Here is a 15,387-nt window from a genome sequence, read left to right as displayed (position 1 = left end):
GGGATAAGAATCGTATTTTGAGAATTGTTAAGGCAGCAGGAAAGGGAAGTGAGTTAGATGTGATTGTTCATTTAGGAACAAATGATCTGGCTAGTAATCATGTTGCTGCTGTTCAGAAAGAGTTTTGTGACCTAGGTAATCATTTAGAGACTGTGGCATCAACTCTATCATTTTCTGCTATTTTACCTGTGTATGACCAGGAAGCAGAAAAGATGGAGCGGATAACAACATTTAATTCTTGGTTAGATAAGTGGTGCAGGGAACGAGGATTTGGTTTTATTGGCCATTATAGCTCTGTTTGGAAAGATACTAGGTTATTTAGGAGAGATGGCTTGCATTTGGATGCTAAAGAAACAGAGTATCTGGGAGAGGAGTTCAAATACTTTATTAGAAATCATTTAAACTAATAAAGGGGGGTAGCATTAATATATCCACCTGCCCCCCACAGCATGCCAAAACTGTTAGTCCAAGTAACAATTCTAGAAATTCTAGTAGAAAAATTCTTTGTGCCATGAGCACAAATGCTCGCAGCTTAGGAAATAAATTACCTGAACTCATTTCAATAATGACTAGGGAAAACTTGGATTTAGTAGCTATAACAGAAACATGGTACAATGATTTGCATGACTGGGACATAGTCATACCTGGATACAGGTTATTTAAAAAGAACAGAGTAGGAAAGAAAGGTGGAGGAGTTGCTTTGTATGTAAATGAAAATATAAAGGTTACTGAAATTGTAGGAACAAATGATGAGGTGGAAAGTATTTGGGTGACTTTGGAAATTGGAGATAAAAATGTTTTTAGAATAGGGGTTGTATATAGGCCTCCATTGCAGGATGAAAAACTGGACAATCTGTTATTAGATGAAATAACCAAAATGACCATGAAGGGTAAGGTTATAGTACTGGGGGACTTTAATTTGCCAGATATAGACTGGAAGATTCCTTCTGCTAGATCGGCTAGAAGCAGGTATATTCTTGAATCTCTGCTAGGGGAATCACTTGAACAATTAGTCAAGGAACCAACTCGTAAGGAAGCTATATTAGATCTAATACTTACAAACAGTGATACAGTTTCAGATGTGTCTGTAGGTGAGAACTTAGGATCTAGTGATCATCAATCTGTTTGGTTTAGTATTCATGTTCAGGAACTGTCCACCCAGACTAAAACAAAAGTTTTAGACTTTAGGACGGCAGATTTTTCATTAATGGGAGAATACCTAAAAAACTATTTAAAGGGGAAAACTCTTATTACAGGGGTTCAAGAACAGTGGGAATTTGTGAAAGGTGCCATTTTAGATGCAACCGCACACTGTATTAGACATGTCTGTAAAAGAAAGCAGAAACCAATTTGGTTTTCCAAAGAAGTAGCACATGCTGTAAAGACAAAAAAGATAGCTTATAAAAATTACAGACACACACAAGCAGATGATGATATGAAAATATGGAGACTCCAACAAAAAAAGACTAAGCAGTTAATTAGGAAGGTTAAAGCTCATGCAGAAGAGAAGATAGCACAGTCAGTAAAACATGGGGACAAAACATTCTTTAGATATATCAGTGAAAGAAGAAAAAATAAGGTAGGAATAGTAAAATTGAAATCAGTTGATGGTAGAATAATAGAAGGTGATAAGCAGATTGCAGACTGTCTCAATGATTACTTCTGTTCTGTTTTCACTAAAGATTGTGAAGATACAATGTCTACATTAAGGGATGCTACGCAAAATAGAAACAAGCTTAACAGTAATCTTTTTACAGAGGATGAGGTTTTGTTAGCATTATCAAAAATAAATGTTACAAAGGCAGTGGGTCCTGATAATATTCATCCAAGGGTTTTAAAAGAACTTCGATCAGTGCTAACTGTCTCATTAACTGATCTGTTTAATCAGTAACTATTAACAGGAGCTGTCCCAGATGATTGCAGAATAGCAAATGTAATACCTCTTCATAAAAAGGGCAGTAGAGAAGAATCTGGCAACTACAGGCCAGTTAGTTTAACTTCAGTAGTAGGGAAATTAATGGAAAGCCTCTTAAAAGAAAGAATTATGACTTACATAAAGACAAACAATTTAGAGGACCAAAATCAGCATGGTTTTACTTCAGGGAGATCATGTCAGACTAATCTAATTGACTTCTTTGATTATGTAACAAAAGTATTAGACAAGGGAGGAGCAGTTGATGTAGCATATCTAGATTTAAGCAAAGCATTTGACACCGTCCCACACAATAAACTTATTCACAAACTATATCTCCTTGGTCTAGATTCAAAAATTGTAAACTGGGTGGAATGCTGGCTTAAGGACAGAAAACAAAGTGTCTTAGTAAATGGAGTTCATTCAGCAGAGGGGGCTGTTACTAGTGGTGTTCCTCAGGGGTCAGTTCTGGGGCCTGTTTTGTTTAACATATTTATCTGCGATATCAGCAAAGGGCTACAGGGGAAAGTATGTCTCTTTGCAGATGATACAAAAATTTGCAACAGAGTGGATGTTCCAGGGGGGGTAGACAAAATGAGAAGTGATATACAACAATTGGAGGATTGGACAAACGACTGGGATCTAAAGTTTAACACAGCAAAGTGTTAAATAATGCATTTAGGGAAGAAAAATCCAAATGTTAATTACAGACTCAATGACACTTTACTGACTGTTACAGACGAGGAACAGGACTTGGGAATTATTATTTCAGATGATTTAAAACTTAGTAAACAATGTAGTAATGCAGCGAGTAAGGCTAGCAGAATGCTTGGATGTATTGGTAGAGGTATTTGCAGCAGAAATAGTAAGGTTCTTATGCCACTTTATAGATCATTAGTTAGGCCTCATCTTGAGTATTGTGTGCAGTTCTGGAGGCCATATCTTCAGAAGGATATTAACAAACTTGAATCTGTGCAAAGGAGGGTTACCAAAATGGTACATGGTCTAAAAAATAAAACTTACCAGGATAGGCTCAATGACCTAAATATGTATAGCTTAGAGGAGAGAAGGGAAAGAGGTGATATGATAGCAACTTTCAAGTACATTAAAGGGTTTAGTAAAACTGAGGCTGTGGGTATTTTACATAAAATGGAAAATTCAAGAACAAGGGGTCATGAGCTCAAGCTAAAGGGTAGTAGATTCAGGAGTAATTTGAGGAAGCACTTCTTTACAGAAAGAGTGATTGATTTATGGAATAAACTTCCTCAAGAGGTAGTAGCAACAAACACTGTGGGGGACTTTAAAAATGCATGGGACAAGCATAGGGCTATCCTACGAACTAGATAAGTTTATACTGTTAGGTAAGGTCGGGCAGACTTGTTGGGCCTATGGCTCTTATCTGCCGTCAATATCTATGTTTCTATGTTTCTATGTTTAGAATCCATGGATGGCAGGCTTTTGAGTGTCCTTGCAAAGAAAGGTGGCTATATTGGTCACTGATTTGTTTTTGTTTTGTTTTTGAATGTCAGAAATATATATTTGTGAATGTTGAGATGTTATATTGGTTTCACTGGTAAAAATAAATAATTGAAATGGGTATATATTTGTTTTTTGTTAAGTTGCCTAATAATTATGCACAGTAATAGTCACCTGCACACACAGATATCCCCCTAAATTAGCTAAAACTAAAAACAAACTCAAAACTACTTCCAAAAATATTCAGCTTTGATATTAATGAGTTTTTTGGGTTCATTGAGAACATGGTTGTTGTTCAATAATAAAATTAATCCTCAAAAATACAACTTGCCTAATAATTCTGCACTCCCTGTAGTTACATGAACTGCTGTAAATACAGCTGGATGATGATTCCTTGTGGTTTTTTGAGCTCTAGATGGCTCACAATATCCGGATGGATGTGGATTCTTAAGCCTATCAGTGACAGGGTCCGTTGCTGAAGTGTTTGAAGCTCGGTCTCGCCGGACAGGAAGTGACGTCAGATGTGGGCGTGCTCTTACGCGTTTCGTGAATTACATTCACTTCATCAGAGGGTAAGACAGGCTTAAGAATCCACATCCATCCGGATATTGTGAGCCATCTAGAGCTCAAAAAACCACAAGGAATCATCATCCAGCTGTATTTACAGCAGTTCATGTAACTATTTATTACGGTTTTCTACCATAAACACCAACTTATCTACCTGAACACTGTGAGCTATTCAGAGCTCAAAACCACCACAAGGGATCTACTTTCAGCTGTACTTACAGCAAACTTATCTACCTGAACACTGTGAGCTTTTCAGAGCTCAAAACCACCACAAGGAATCTACTTTCAGCTGTACTTACAGCATCCTATACCACCATATCACCAACTTTTATCAGCCAGCTGTTTTTGCCCTGATAAGAAACTCACTACTATATTTAATCTGCTCACCTATTCTGTCCCTGATCTGGACATTGGAAAATAAAAGTGTTTTTATTTTAAATTTCACTTTGTGTCCTTGCAAGCATCATTTATACACATCTCATGAGTGCTGCGAATAATATCCACAATTGATCTCATAGTATGTAAACTGAGCACTAAGCGGTTTGCATACATAAAGTTTATACCATACTCCAGAGAGGTGAAGCCTTTCAAGTATAAAGAAGGTGAAAAGAAATAAACAGCAACAAGGAAAGGAATTCAGCAACAAGAAATAAAGTTTCTCTACCTTACTCCAGAGAGGAGAAGTTTGTCTGAAATACCAACACATTTCTACTCCAGGGATATCAAGATTTCCACCTGCCAAAAGTTTCTGCATACCAGCTGGAAACATCTTTACCACAGATAGGGATTGCATCCCCTCCACGCTTCCAACATACCTCACATGTTTGAGGTTAAACAAGGTGAGCACATTTAAATCTCACTTTTAGTTTTTGATTGCCCAGTACTTACATACTGCACCATAATTTGGTTTTGTTTTGTTTTTCTCCATTCTATGTGCGCTGAACTCTGAAACTCAACTCTCTCTATATATATATATATACATACACACACACATCTTTAGCAATGTATATATATGTATCTCTATGTTAAAGCCCTTCGGCTGCTTTTTTTTTTTTTTTTCCTAAGACCCGAGATCTCATATCTTTGAGTCCTTATAACTTTTTTGTGCAATATTTTTTTAATTAACTTTTATTAGACAGTGTTAAAGTGTTAATATGAGTGTAAATATACTTTGTAAGGTATTTTTGCTGTGTTTTGTTCAACTTTTTAGTTTAGTAAAACCATTAACCACAGCTCTGAGATCACGGTAAGGATTGAAGCCTAAATGGCGATTGCGCTAGCATAATCATGATTTTGCTCAACTTGTAATTTCAGCGGAATGAAAAAGTCTCGCGAAAATGTGATTTCGCTTGCGCTAAACCGTTTTTGCCTCAGTTGTAATTTAGCCCATAGTATATACATTGAAAGAAATGATGAAATACAGTATGTTTTATGTCTTTATTGTGTCCAATATTTAAATGTTTCATAACATATAATAAACATTAGTTCTTGTTTCTTGTATTTTTATTATTTCGACATAAAGAGGCCAGGTTAAGATTTACTAAAAACTACAGAATTGAGCTATGTGGTGAAGTTGAACGTGCAAATGAAGAAGCTACAAAGATGTTCCCTCATGTTAAACATTACTTAATGAAGGCTACTCACTAGATCAATGTTTTACTTGTAACTAAACTTGTTTCTGTTAGAATTGAATAACCTGAAAGTCACAGTGGAGGAGCGATGAGGCTCAGGGATAAAGGCTACAAAGGAATGACTAAATATGGTGTTACGTGCAGATTCCAGTAGAGATTTCAAGCTAATGTCTAGTTTAATTTATCACTTCCTATCCATGAGCTTTACGTCTAGCCTTGGAGTATACTTTAGGTCAAGCAATAGAGTTTTGCTGACTGGGCAGATCTTTACTGGTCTTTCTAGAGAAAAAGAAAATGGCTTTGTCGATTCTTATGCACAAATCATTCCTCCAATAACTGAACTTTTAACACTTATTTTCATTTCCTAAGTGTGATTATAGCCTTTATTATTTAAGGTGAACAATCAAGATGCTGATTACAGTTACAAAGTTGATAACACACAAACACTTCTGAAAATGATTCAAGGTCTGACTTGTAGTTATTATAGTGGAGGCCTGGAAGGATGACTTAAAAGGCTGCCTGTAGTGTATGTGGTGTAAACATCTCTGATTTAATTCAGCATTTTAAAGGCACTTCAGAGGAGCTCTCAAAAATAAATACACGTTTTGTTGCTCTGGTAAATTTAAAGAAGTTGATGGTGGTGCTGAAGTGCTGCTGCAGTCAAACGCAGAGGATCTTTCTACACAACAGTCAGAGGTGAAGGTATCTTCTTTAATTTATTAAAGGGATATGAAACCCAAAAAAATATATTTTGAGATTAAAACAGTGCATACTATTTTAAAAATGTTTCCAATTTACTTCTATTATCAAATTTGCTTTGCTCCCATGATATTCTGTGTTTGAGAGATACCTAGGTAGTCATCTGGAGCACTACATGGCAGGAATAGTGCTGCCATCTAGTGCTCTTGTAAATGGATCACATTCTTGCAAAACTGCTGCCATTTAGTGTTCCAAAAATGGGCTGGCTTCTAAGCTTATGTCTCTGCTATTCAAAAAAAGATACTAAGAGAATGAAGAAAAATTGATGATAGAAGTAAATTAGAAAGTTGTTTAAAATCGCAGGCCACCTTTGAACTAGAGCACATCATCATGAAAGAAAAATGTTGTGTTTCATATCCCTTTAAGAAATTGAAGAACATCACAATGCAGAGCACAGTAAGATTGCACTTAAAGGCATATTGGGGCCTTATATGATGCTCCTTATGAAATAATGATAACATTAATGATGTCTAAACAGCAACATCTGGGTGTTGTCTTAAGCCAGTGCTAAAGTAGTAAAGACAAGACACTGATTCCGAAACCCTTGCTGAGAAGCATTGTTGTAAATGTGAAATCAGGGGCGAGATTACATATGCGGCGCAAGTTTCAGCGCAACTGCTGAAACCCGCACCGCCCGTAATTTCACGTAAAAGTCTAACCCGACTCCCAAAAATAAACCCAACACTATATCCGCCATCAAACCCGCTAACATTAATTAAAGGGACACTGAACCCATTTCTCTTGTAAAGGTGTATCCAGTCCACGGGTTCATCCATTACTTGTTGGATATTCTCCTTCCCAACAGGAAGTTGCAAGAGGACACCCACAGCAGAGCTGTCTATATAGCTCCTCCCCTAACTGCCACCCTCAGTCATTCTCTTGCAAGCTCTCGACAAGAAAGGAAGTATCAAGAGATATGTGGTGACAGTGTAGTTTTACCTTCAATCAAAAGTTTGTTATTTTTAACGGTACCGGCGTTGTATTGTTTCACTCTCAGGCAGAAATTGGAAGAAGAATCAGCCTGGAGGTTGATGATCTTAGCGGTTTGTAACTAAGGTCCATTCCTCTTCTCACACATAACTGAAGAGTATGGAAAGAAAACTTCAGTTGGGGGGACGGTTGGCAAATCACCTGATTTGAGGTATGTTCAGTATATTATTTTCTAGAGAGATGATAAGGTCTAGAAAATGCTGACAGTGCCTGATATATTTGAGGTAAGCCTGATACAGTGATTTAACAGCGACTGGGATCATGCTTACAAGATAAGGGTAATTTTTATGTTAACCCTCATAGTACTTAGTGTTTAAACGTTTGCATTACTTAACAGAAAAAAACGTTTTTTTCTCTGAGGGTGATAAATCTTTATTTTGGGGCCTAGTTTTCCACATGGCTGTTATTTTACTCCTAGGAGTAGTTTTTTATGGCCCTCTGACTGTGAGTGCATGGCGGGAGGGGCCTATTTTTGCGCACTTTATGCGCAGTTGTTATACAGACTGAGACATCCAGCTTCTCTAAAGGAGTCCTCTGGCATCTAGGACCACTATAGAGGGGTTCTTTCCTGCAAAAATCGTGTTTAAGGGAAGGTAGGAGCCACAGTAGAGCTGTGGCAGTGTGTTTGACTGTTTTTTAACAGTGTTACCGTTTTTCTAATCCGTTTTTGGGCCTAAGGGGTTAATCATCCATTTGCAAGTGGGTGCAATGCTGCTTTAGTCTCTTGTACACACAAAATTTCGTAGAGTTTACTACTTTTTAACACTGATTTGCAGTTTATATGGTAGTTTTTTTTTCTTTTAAAGGTACAGTATTGTTTTTGTTTATTTGCTTTTCACATTTATTAAAGTGTTTTCCAAGCTTGCTGGTCTCATTACTAGTCTGTTAAACATGTCTGACATAGAAGAAACTCCTTGTTCATTATGTTTAGAAGCCATTGTGGAACCCCCTATTAGAATTTCTCAGGGTCCCATCCTTCAAGATGGAGACTATTCGAACCATCCTACCTATGATCCAGGAGGGTCAATATATGACTACCGTGGATCTAAAGGATGCTTATCTCCACATTCCGATACACAGAGATCATCATCGGTTTCTCAGGTTTGCCTTCCTAGACAGGCATTACCAGTTTGTGGCTCTTCCCTTCGGGTTAGCCACGGCACCAAGAATCTTTATGAAGGTTCTAGGGTCCCTACTGGCAGTTCTAAGGCCACGAGGCATAGCGGTGGCTCCTTACCTAGACGACATTCTGATACAGGCGTCGACTTTTCAAATCGCCAAGTCCCATACGGACATTGTTCTGGCATTCCTGAGGTCTCACGGGTGGAAGGTGAACGAAGAAAAGAGTTCTCTCTCCCCTCTCACAAGAGTTTCCTTCCTAGGAACTCTGATAGATTCAGTAGAAATGAAGATTTTTCTGACAGAAGTCAGGTTGTCAAAGCTTCTAACTTCCTGCCGTGCTCTTTATTCCACTTCTCAGCCGTCAGTGGGTCAGTGTATGGAAGTAATCGGCTTAATGGTAGCGGCAATGGACATAGTTCCATTTGCCGGCCTACATCTCAGACCGCTGCAACTTTGCATGCTCAGACAGTGGAATGGGGATTACACAGATTTGTCCCCACTGCTAAATCTGGATCAGGATACCAGGGATTCTCTTCTCTGGTGGCTATCTCGGGTCCATCTGTCCAGGGGAATGGGCTTCCGCAGGCCAGAATGGACTATAGTGACGACAGATGCCAGCCTTCTGGGCTGGGGCACAGTCTGGAACTCCCTGAAGGCTCAGGGCTCGTGGTCTCAGGAGGAAGCCCTCCTTCCGATAAACATTCTGGAACTAAGAGCGATATTCAATGCTCTTCAGGCTTGGCCTCAGCTAGTGGAGGTCAGGTTCATCAGATTTCAGTCGGACAATATCAGGACTGTGGCCTATATTAACCATCAGGGGGGAACAAGAAGCCCCCTGGCAATGTTGGAGGTTTCAAAGATAATTCTATGGGCAGAGGTTCACTCTTGCCATCTTTCAGCTATCCATATCCCAGGAGTAGAGAACTGGGAGGCGGATTTTTTAAGTCGGCAGACTTTTCATCCGGAGGTATTTGCCCAGTTGATTCAACTATGGGGCAAACCAGAACTGGATCTCATGGCGTCTCGTCAGAACGCCAAGCTTCCTCGTTATGGGTCCAGGTCCAGGGACCCCAAGGCAGCGCTGATAGATGCTCTAGCAGCGCCCTGGTCCTTCAGCCTGGCTTATGTGTTTCCACCGTTTCCTCTGCTCCCTCGGCTGATTGCCAAGATCAAGCAGGAGAGAGCTTTGGTGATTTTGATAGCTCCTGCGTGGCCACGCAGGACTTGGTATGCAGATCTGGTGGACATGTCATCCTTTCCACCATGGACTCTGCCGCTAAGGCAGGACCTTCTACTTCAAGGTCCTTTCAAACATCCAACTCTAATTTCTCTGCGTCTGACTGCTTGGAGATTGGACGCTTGATTCTATCGAAGCGTGGTTTTTCCGAATCGGTCATTGATACCTTAATTCAGGCTTGAAAGCCTGTCACCAGGAAAATCTATCAAAAGATATGGTGTAAATATCTTCACTGGTGTGAATCCAAGGGTTACTCATGGAGTAAAGTCAGGATTCCTAGAATCTTATCCTTTCTCCAAGAGGGATTAGAGAAAGGATTATCTGCTAGTTCCTTAAAGGGACAGATTTCTGCTCTGTCTATACTTTTGCACAAACGTCTGGCTGAAGTTCCAGACGTTCAGGCGTTTTGTCAGGCTTAAGTTAGAATCAAGCCTTTGTTTAAACCTGTTGCTCCGCCATGGAGTTTAAATTTAGTTCTTAAAGTTCTTCAAGGGGTTCCGTTTGAATATTTGCATTCCATAGATATTAAACTTTTATCTTGGAAAGTTCTGTTTTTAGTAGCTATCTCCTCGGCTCGAAGAGTTTCAGAGTTATCTGCTTTACAGTGTGATTCCCCTTATCTGATTTTCCATGCAGATAAGGTAGTTTTGCGTACCAAACCTGGGTTTCTTCCTAAGGTAGTATCTAATAAGAATATCAATCAGGAGATTGTTGTTCCTTTATTATGTCCTAATCCTTCCTCAAAGAGGGAATGTCTTTTACACAATCTTGATGTGGTTCGTGCTTTAAAGTTTTATTTACAAGCTACAAAGGATTTTCGTCAAACATCTGCTTTGTTTGTTGTCTACTATGAACAGAGGAGAGGCCAAAAGGCTTCGGCAACTTCTCTTTCTTTTTGGCTAAGAAGCATAATCCGCTTAGCTTATGAGACTGCTGGCCAGCAGCCTCCTGAAAGAATTACAGCTCATTCCACTAGAGCGGTGGCTTCCACATGGGCTTTTAAAAATGAGGCCTCTGTTGAACAGATTTGTAAGGCGGCGACTTGGTCTTCACTTCATACTTTTTCTAAATTCTACAAATTCGATACTTTTGCTTCTTCGGAGGCTATTTTTGGGAGAAAGGTCTTACAGGCAGTGGTGCCCTCCGTTTAAGTGCCTGCCTTGTCCCTCCCTTCATCCGTGTCCTAAAGCTTTGGTATTGGTATCCCACAAGTAATGGGTGAACCCGTGGACTGGATACACCTTTACAAGAGAAAACAAAATTTATGCTTACCTGATACATTTATTTCTCTTGTGGTGTATCCAGTCCACGGCCCGCCCTGTCATTTTAAGGCAGGCGTTTTTTATTTTTAAACTACAGTCACCACTGCACCCTATAGTTTCTCCTTTTTTCTTGCTTGTCTTCGGTCGAATGACTGAGGGTGGCAGTTAGGGGAGGAGCTATATAGACAGCTCTGCTGTGGGTGTCCTCTTGCAACTTCCTGTTGGGAAGGAGAATATCCCACAAGTAATGGATGAACCCGTGGACTGGATACACCACAAGAGAGAGAAATTTATCAGGTAAGCATAAATTTTGTTTTTTTTTCTTTGTGATTCAGATAGAGCATGCAATTTTAAGCAACTATCTAATTTACTCATATCAAATTTTCTTCATTCTCTTGCTATCTTTATTTGAAAAGCAAGAATGTAAGTTTAGATGCCGGCCCATTTTTGGTAAACAACCTGGTTGTTCTTGCTGATTGGTGGATAAAGTCTCCCACCAATAAACAATTGCTGTCCAGGGTTCTAAACCAAAAATTGTCTGGCTCCTTAGCTTAGATACCTTATTTTTCAAATAAAGATAACAAGAGAATGAAGAAAAATTGATAATAGGAGTAAATTAGAAAGTTGCTTAAAATTGGGTTCAGTGTCCCTTTAAAAATAAAAAAAACTAAAATGAAACTAATCTAAGATTACAAAAATAAAAAAGTCTAACATTACATAAAAGAATAAACCAAATTATCAAAAATAAAAAAATTAAACCTAATCCGTATGAAAATAAAAAAGCCCCCCAAAATAAAAACACACCCTAATCTAATGCTAAACTACCAATAGCCGTTAGTGTTTTTAATGTAAAAGAGCTGTTAAACTTAGGGCACTGCCCTACAAAAAAAACTAAGTCCCCCCTCTAACAGTAAAACCCCCCAAAATTAAAAAAACCTAACACTAAAAAATCCTAAACTACCCTTTGCCCCAAAAGGGGAAAGGGATTGCTTTTTTCCTAGCCTGAGGAATCAGCGTTGTTAACGCTGAGAAAAGCGTAGCGTGTTTTACTGATTATATATGTATATTTTACAATTTGTCATTGTTTTATAACATTTTTTATAAAAGTAATTTTAAACCGACTTCTGGAGTTTCCTTTTCATCACTTGCTGTTCACAGCAATCGTCAAAGGATACCTTTGGTTTGCATGTGCACTGGGCCACTATAATATACCCAGTAAGCTCCATTTGCACCACTGTGTGCATCACACATTGTGAGTATCCATTTATTTGGAGTAGCTTATGGGCTTGATATATGAAACTGTTCTGCACTAGGAGTCGCCCTCTTCTTCTCTCCTATTCCCTAAAAATATATACAGGTGGCCCTCGTTTTACAACGGTTCAATTTACACCATTTCAGAATAACAACCTTTTTTTTCAGTCATGTGACTGCTATTGAAAAGCATTGAGAAGCAGTGCATTTATTAAAATAGCCTGTAGGTGGAGCTGTCCGCTTGTGTTGCAGAAAAGCCAAGCAAGCTGAAATTAATCAGTTTAACCAGGCCTGAGCTATCGAGCAGATTTCAAAGGAACAAGAGCTTCCTGTCTATAATTCAGTTCAGATTGGAATGCATAGAAAGAACTGTTTGCAGAAAAATGCAAGTGAAGTCTGTGTTGTGTGAGTATTTTATTAGGTTTATAATGCTGTTTAGCAAATGTTTTTGTTCATTTAACTTAGTTTAATTATATATTCTGTGTTGTGTGATTATTTTATTAGGTTTATAATGCTGTTTAGCATTTAAATTCTTAATTTCAAAGCTTTAAAAATGATGTATTAGGTGTTATTATGACAATTTTGAGAGGGGCCTGGAACCTATTTCCCTCACTTCCCATTGACTTACATTATAAACTGGGTTTCGATTTACAACCATTCCTTCTGGAACCTAACCCCGGCATAAACTGAGGGCTACCTGTATATACATGTGAAGGGTTATTTAGGGATTCCTGCCAAAAAAAGGAGTATATAATGAGCGCAGGGTGAGACCACCAAGCTCCTGAGAAAACCTATGAGTTCCTCATATAGGTTATAGCATATAAAAAAACAGGATTGGAGAGAAAGGAGCGCTACAGCTAAAGGTGGATACAAAAAATTACTAAATTCAAAATAAATAATCCAGTAATTACTAAATACTGAGTGTTGATATCTAAATATTGAGTGAGAGGTATATACCTACAATTAGAGCAAGACAATACCAAATTAATTAAAATAAATAGTATCCGATTATTCTTACTATTTATTTTAATTAATTTGGTATTGTCTTGCTCTAATTGTAGGTATATACCTCTCTCTCAATATTTAGATATCAACACTCAGTATTTAGGAATTACTGGATTATTTATTTTGAATTTAGTAATTTTTTGTATCCACCTTTAGCTGTAGCGCTCCTTTCTCTCCAATCCTGTTTTTTTTATTCAGGGATTCCTGACAGATGTCAATGTTAAAATGTAACTTATGCAAATATTGAAAAAAAAAATGGTTTGGAAATATCAAAGTGCTATTTGTGCTTATTGCCCTATAACTTGCAAAAAAACATTGGGTATTTCTAAACTCAGGACAAAATTTAGAAACTATTTAGCATGGTTGTTTTTTGGTGGTTGTAAATGTGTAACAGATTTTGGGGGTCAAAGTTAGAAAAAGTGTGGGGATTTTTTCAATTTTTTCATCATTTTATAAAAAAAAAAAATTATAGTAAATTTTATGATATGATGAAAATAATGGTATCTTTAGAAAGTCCATTTAATGGCGAGAAAAACTGTATATAATATGTGTGGGTACAGTAAATGAGTAAGAGGAAAATTACAGCTAAACACAAACACAGCACAAATGTAAAAATAGCCCTGGTCCTTAAAGTGCATGTAAAGTCAACCTACTCGCTCTGCATCATAGTGTGTCATTTCAAAAATAAAAGTGAGTTTCATTCATCAAAATGTGAAAATCGCATTCTAAAAAGAAATATTTCATAATTTACTTTCTATTCTTCTCGGCGATTCCTCCGCCCGCCATTATGGTCCCACATAAATTTGATGATTGACACTTCTCTTTCGGAATATTTTCCTCACCCCCGGGGCGTCAGGCCAGTTGTTCCCTACGTCACGCTAATCTACTGCGCATGCGCGAACTACCCGATATACTATACTTTGTTACGGAGTATTAACGCATGCGCAATGTGATACGAGGTGCCGAGGTTTACAGCGTATTGGTTGCTGAACGCATGCGCGTATTGTCATCCAAATTGTGAACGCATGCGCAAATGAGACCCCTAATCGTGAACGCGATTCAAAATGATGTCATCGAGTGGGCGGTAGATATTTAAATGATGCATGGAGAAAAACAGGAAGAAGATGGTTGGGAGGAGTTCAATGGATAGCACGGAGCTAAGTTTAGATATCAAAATAACGATAAACATTATTTATTTTAAAATAATATTATTGCGGTTTGAATATTTATAAGTGTGTGAACAAGTTGGTAACAATTAATAACCAAAAATTTACATTCACTTTAAGGGTAAGAAATTGAAAAATGGCCTTGTCCTTAATGGGTTAAGTAATGTTAGCTTTTTTTAATTTTAATTGTAACAGTATTTTTTAATTTAGATAATTGAGGTTCATTTAGGTTAGGGGGCTTAGTCATTTAATTAGTTGGGGTTTAGCAGATTAGGGGTTAATAGATTTATTAGGATTATTGCGTTGTGTGGGTTTTTGGTGGATTAGGGGTTAATAGTTATATTAGATTTATTGCGTTGTGGGTTAATGGCGGATTAGGGGTTAATAATTTTATTAGGTTTATTGCGTTGTGGGTTAATGGCGGATTAGGGGTTAATAGTTTTATTAGGTTTATTGCGTTGTGGGTTACTGGCGGATTAGGAGTTAATAGTTTTATTAGGTTTATTGCAATGTGGGGGTTGGCGAATTAGGGGTTAATATAGTTTATTAGTTATTGCGTGGAGGATTGCAGTTGACAGGTAGAGATTGCGCATGTGTTAGGTGTTAGTTACGGTGCTCACATACTTAGTGCAAGGCTTGCTGCATCTGCCATTGTGTGGCGAGGTGAACAGCCCCCTTCAACTTAGCCACAAATGTAGGAATTTATTATATACCTGCTAATGATGTGTGTCCTTTATAAAGTATCACAGAGGAAATATTTTGTTACCTCCTTTTTTGATTAATTAGGTTACATGTTTTATTGTATCAATTAAATTGTGATGTAATAAATGATCTCATGCTATACATGTTGTGTCTTACCACCCAGTGTGGAAATTGAATTGTTAATATAATGGGCGTTCTTTTCTCTCGTTTTAGGAGATTCGTTCACACAGTTTCGCTTTGCAGATGAGAGAGATTGGGATGTGGACAAGACCAGCAATAAACCGGTAAGGAGGGTATAGGTAAATTA

At 38.0% G+C, this 15,387-nt stretch overlaps 1 protein-coding gene across 1 annotated transcript in view; it reads left to right on the top strand.

The window, feature by feature from the left end:
* Positions 1 to 15,387, top strand: part of AVEN (apoptosis and caspase activation inhibitor) — an 874,431-nt gene that overhangs the window by 676,681 nt on the left and 182,363 nt on the right. Inside the window, exon 3 of the mRNA XM_053697981.1 lies at positions 15,294 to 15,364. Within this exon, the coding sequence (XP_053553956.1) occupies positions 15,294 to 15,364 (71 nt within the window). The remainder of the gene's footprint in view (positions 1 to 15,293; positions 15,365 to 15,387) is intronic.

This window comes from Bombina bombina, chromosome 1 (assembly GCF_027579735.1).
Source record: "Bombina bombina isolate aBomBom1 chromosome 1, aBomBom1.pri, whole genome shotgun sequence".
In the NCBI taxonomy this organism is placed as follows: Eukaryota; Metazoa; Chordata; class Amphibia; order Anura; family Bombinatoridae; genus Bombina; species Bombina bombina.
This window is presented reverse-complemented; position numbering and strand designations above follow the sequence as displayed.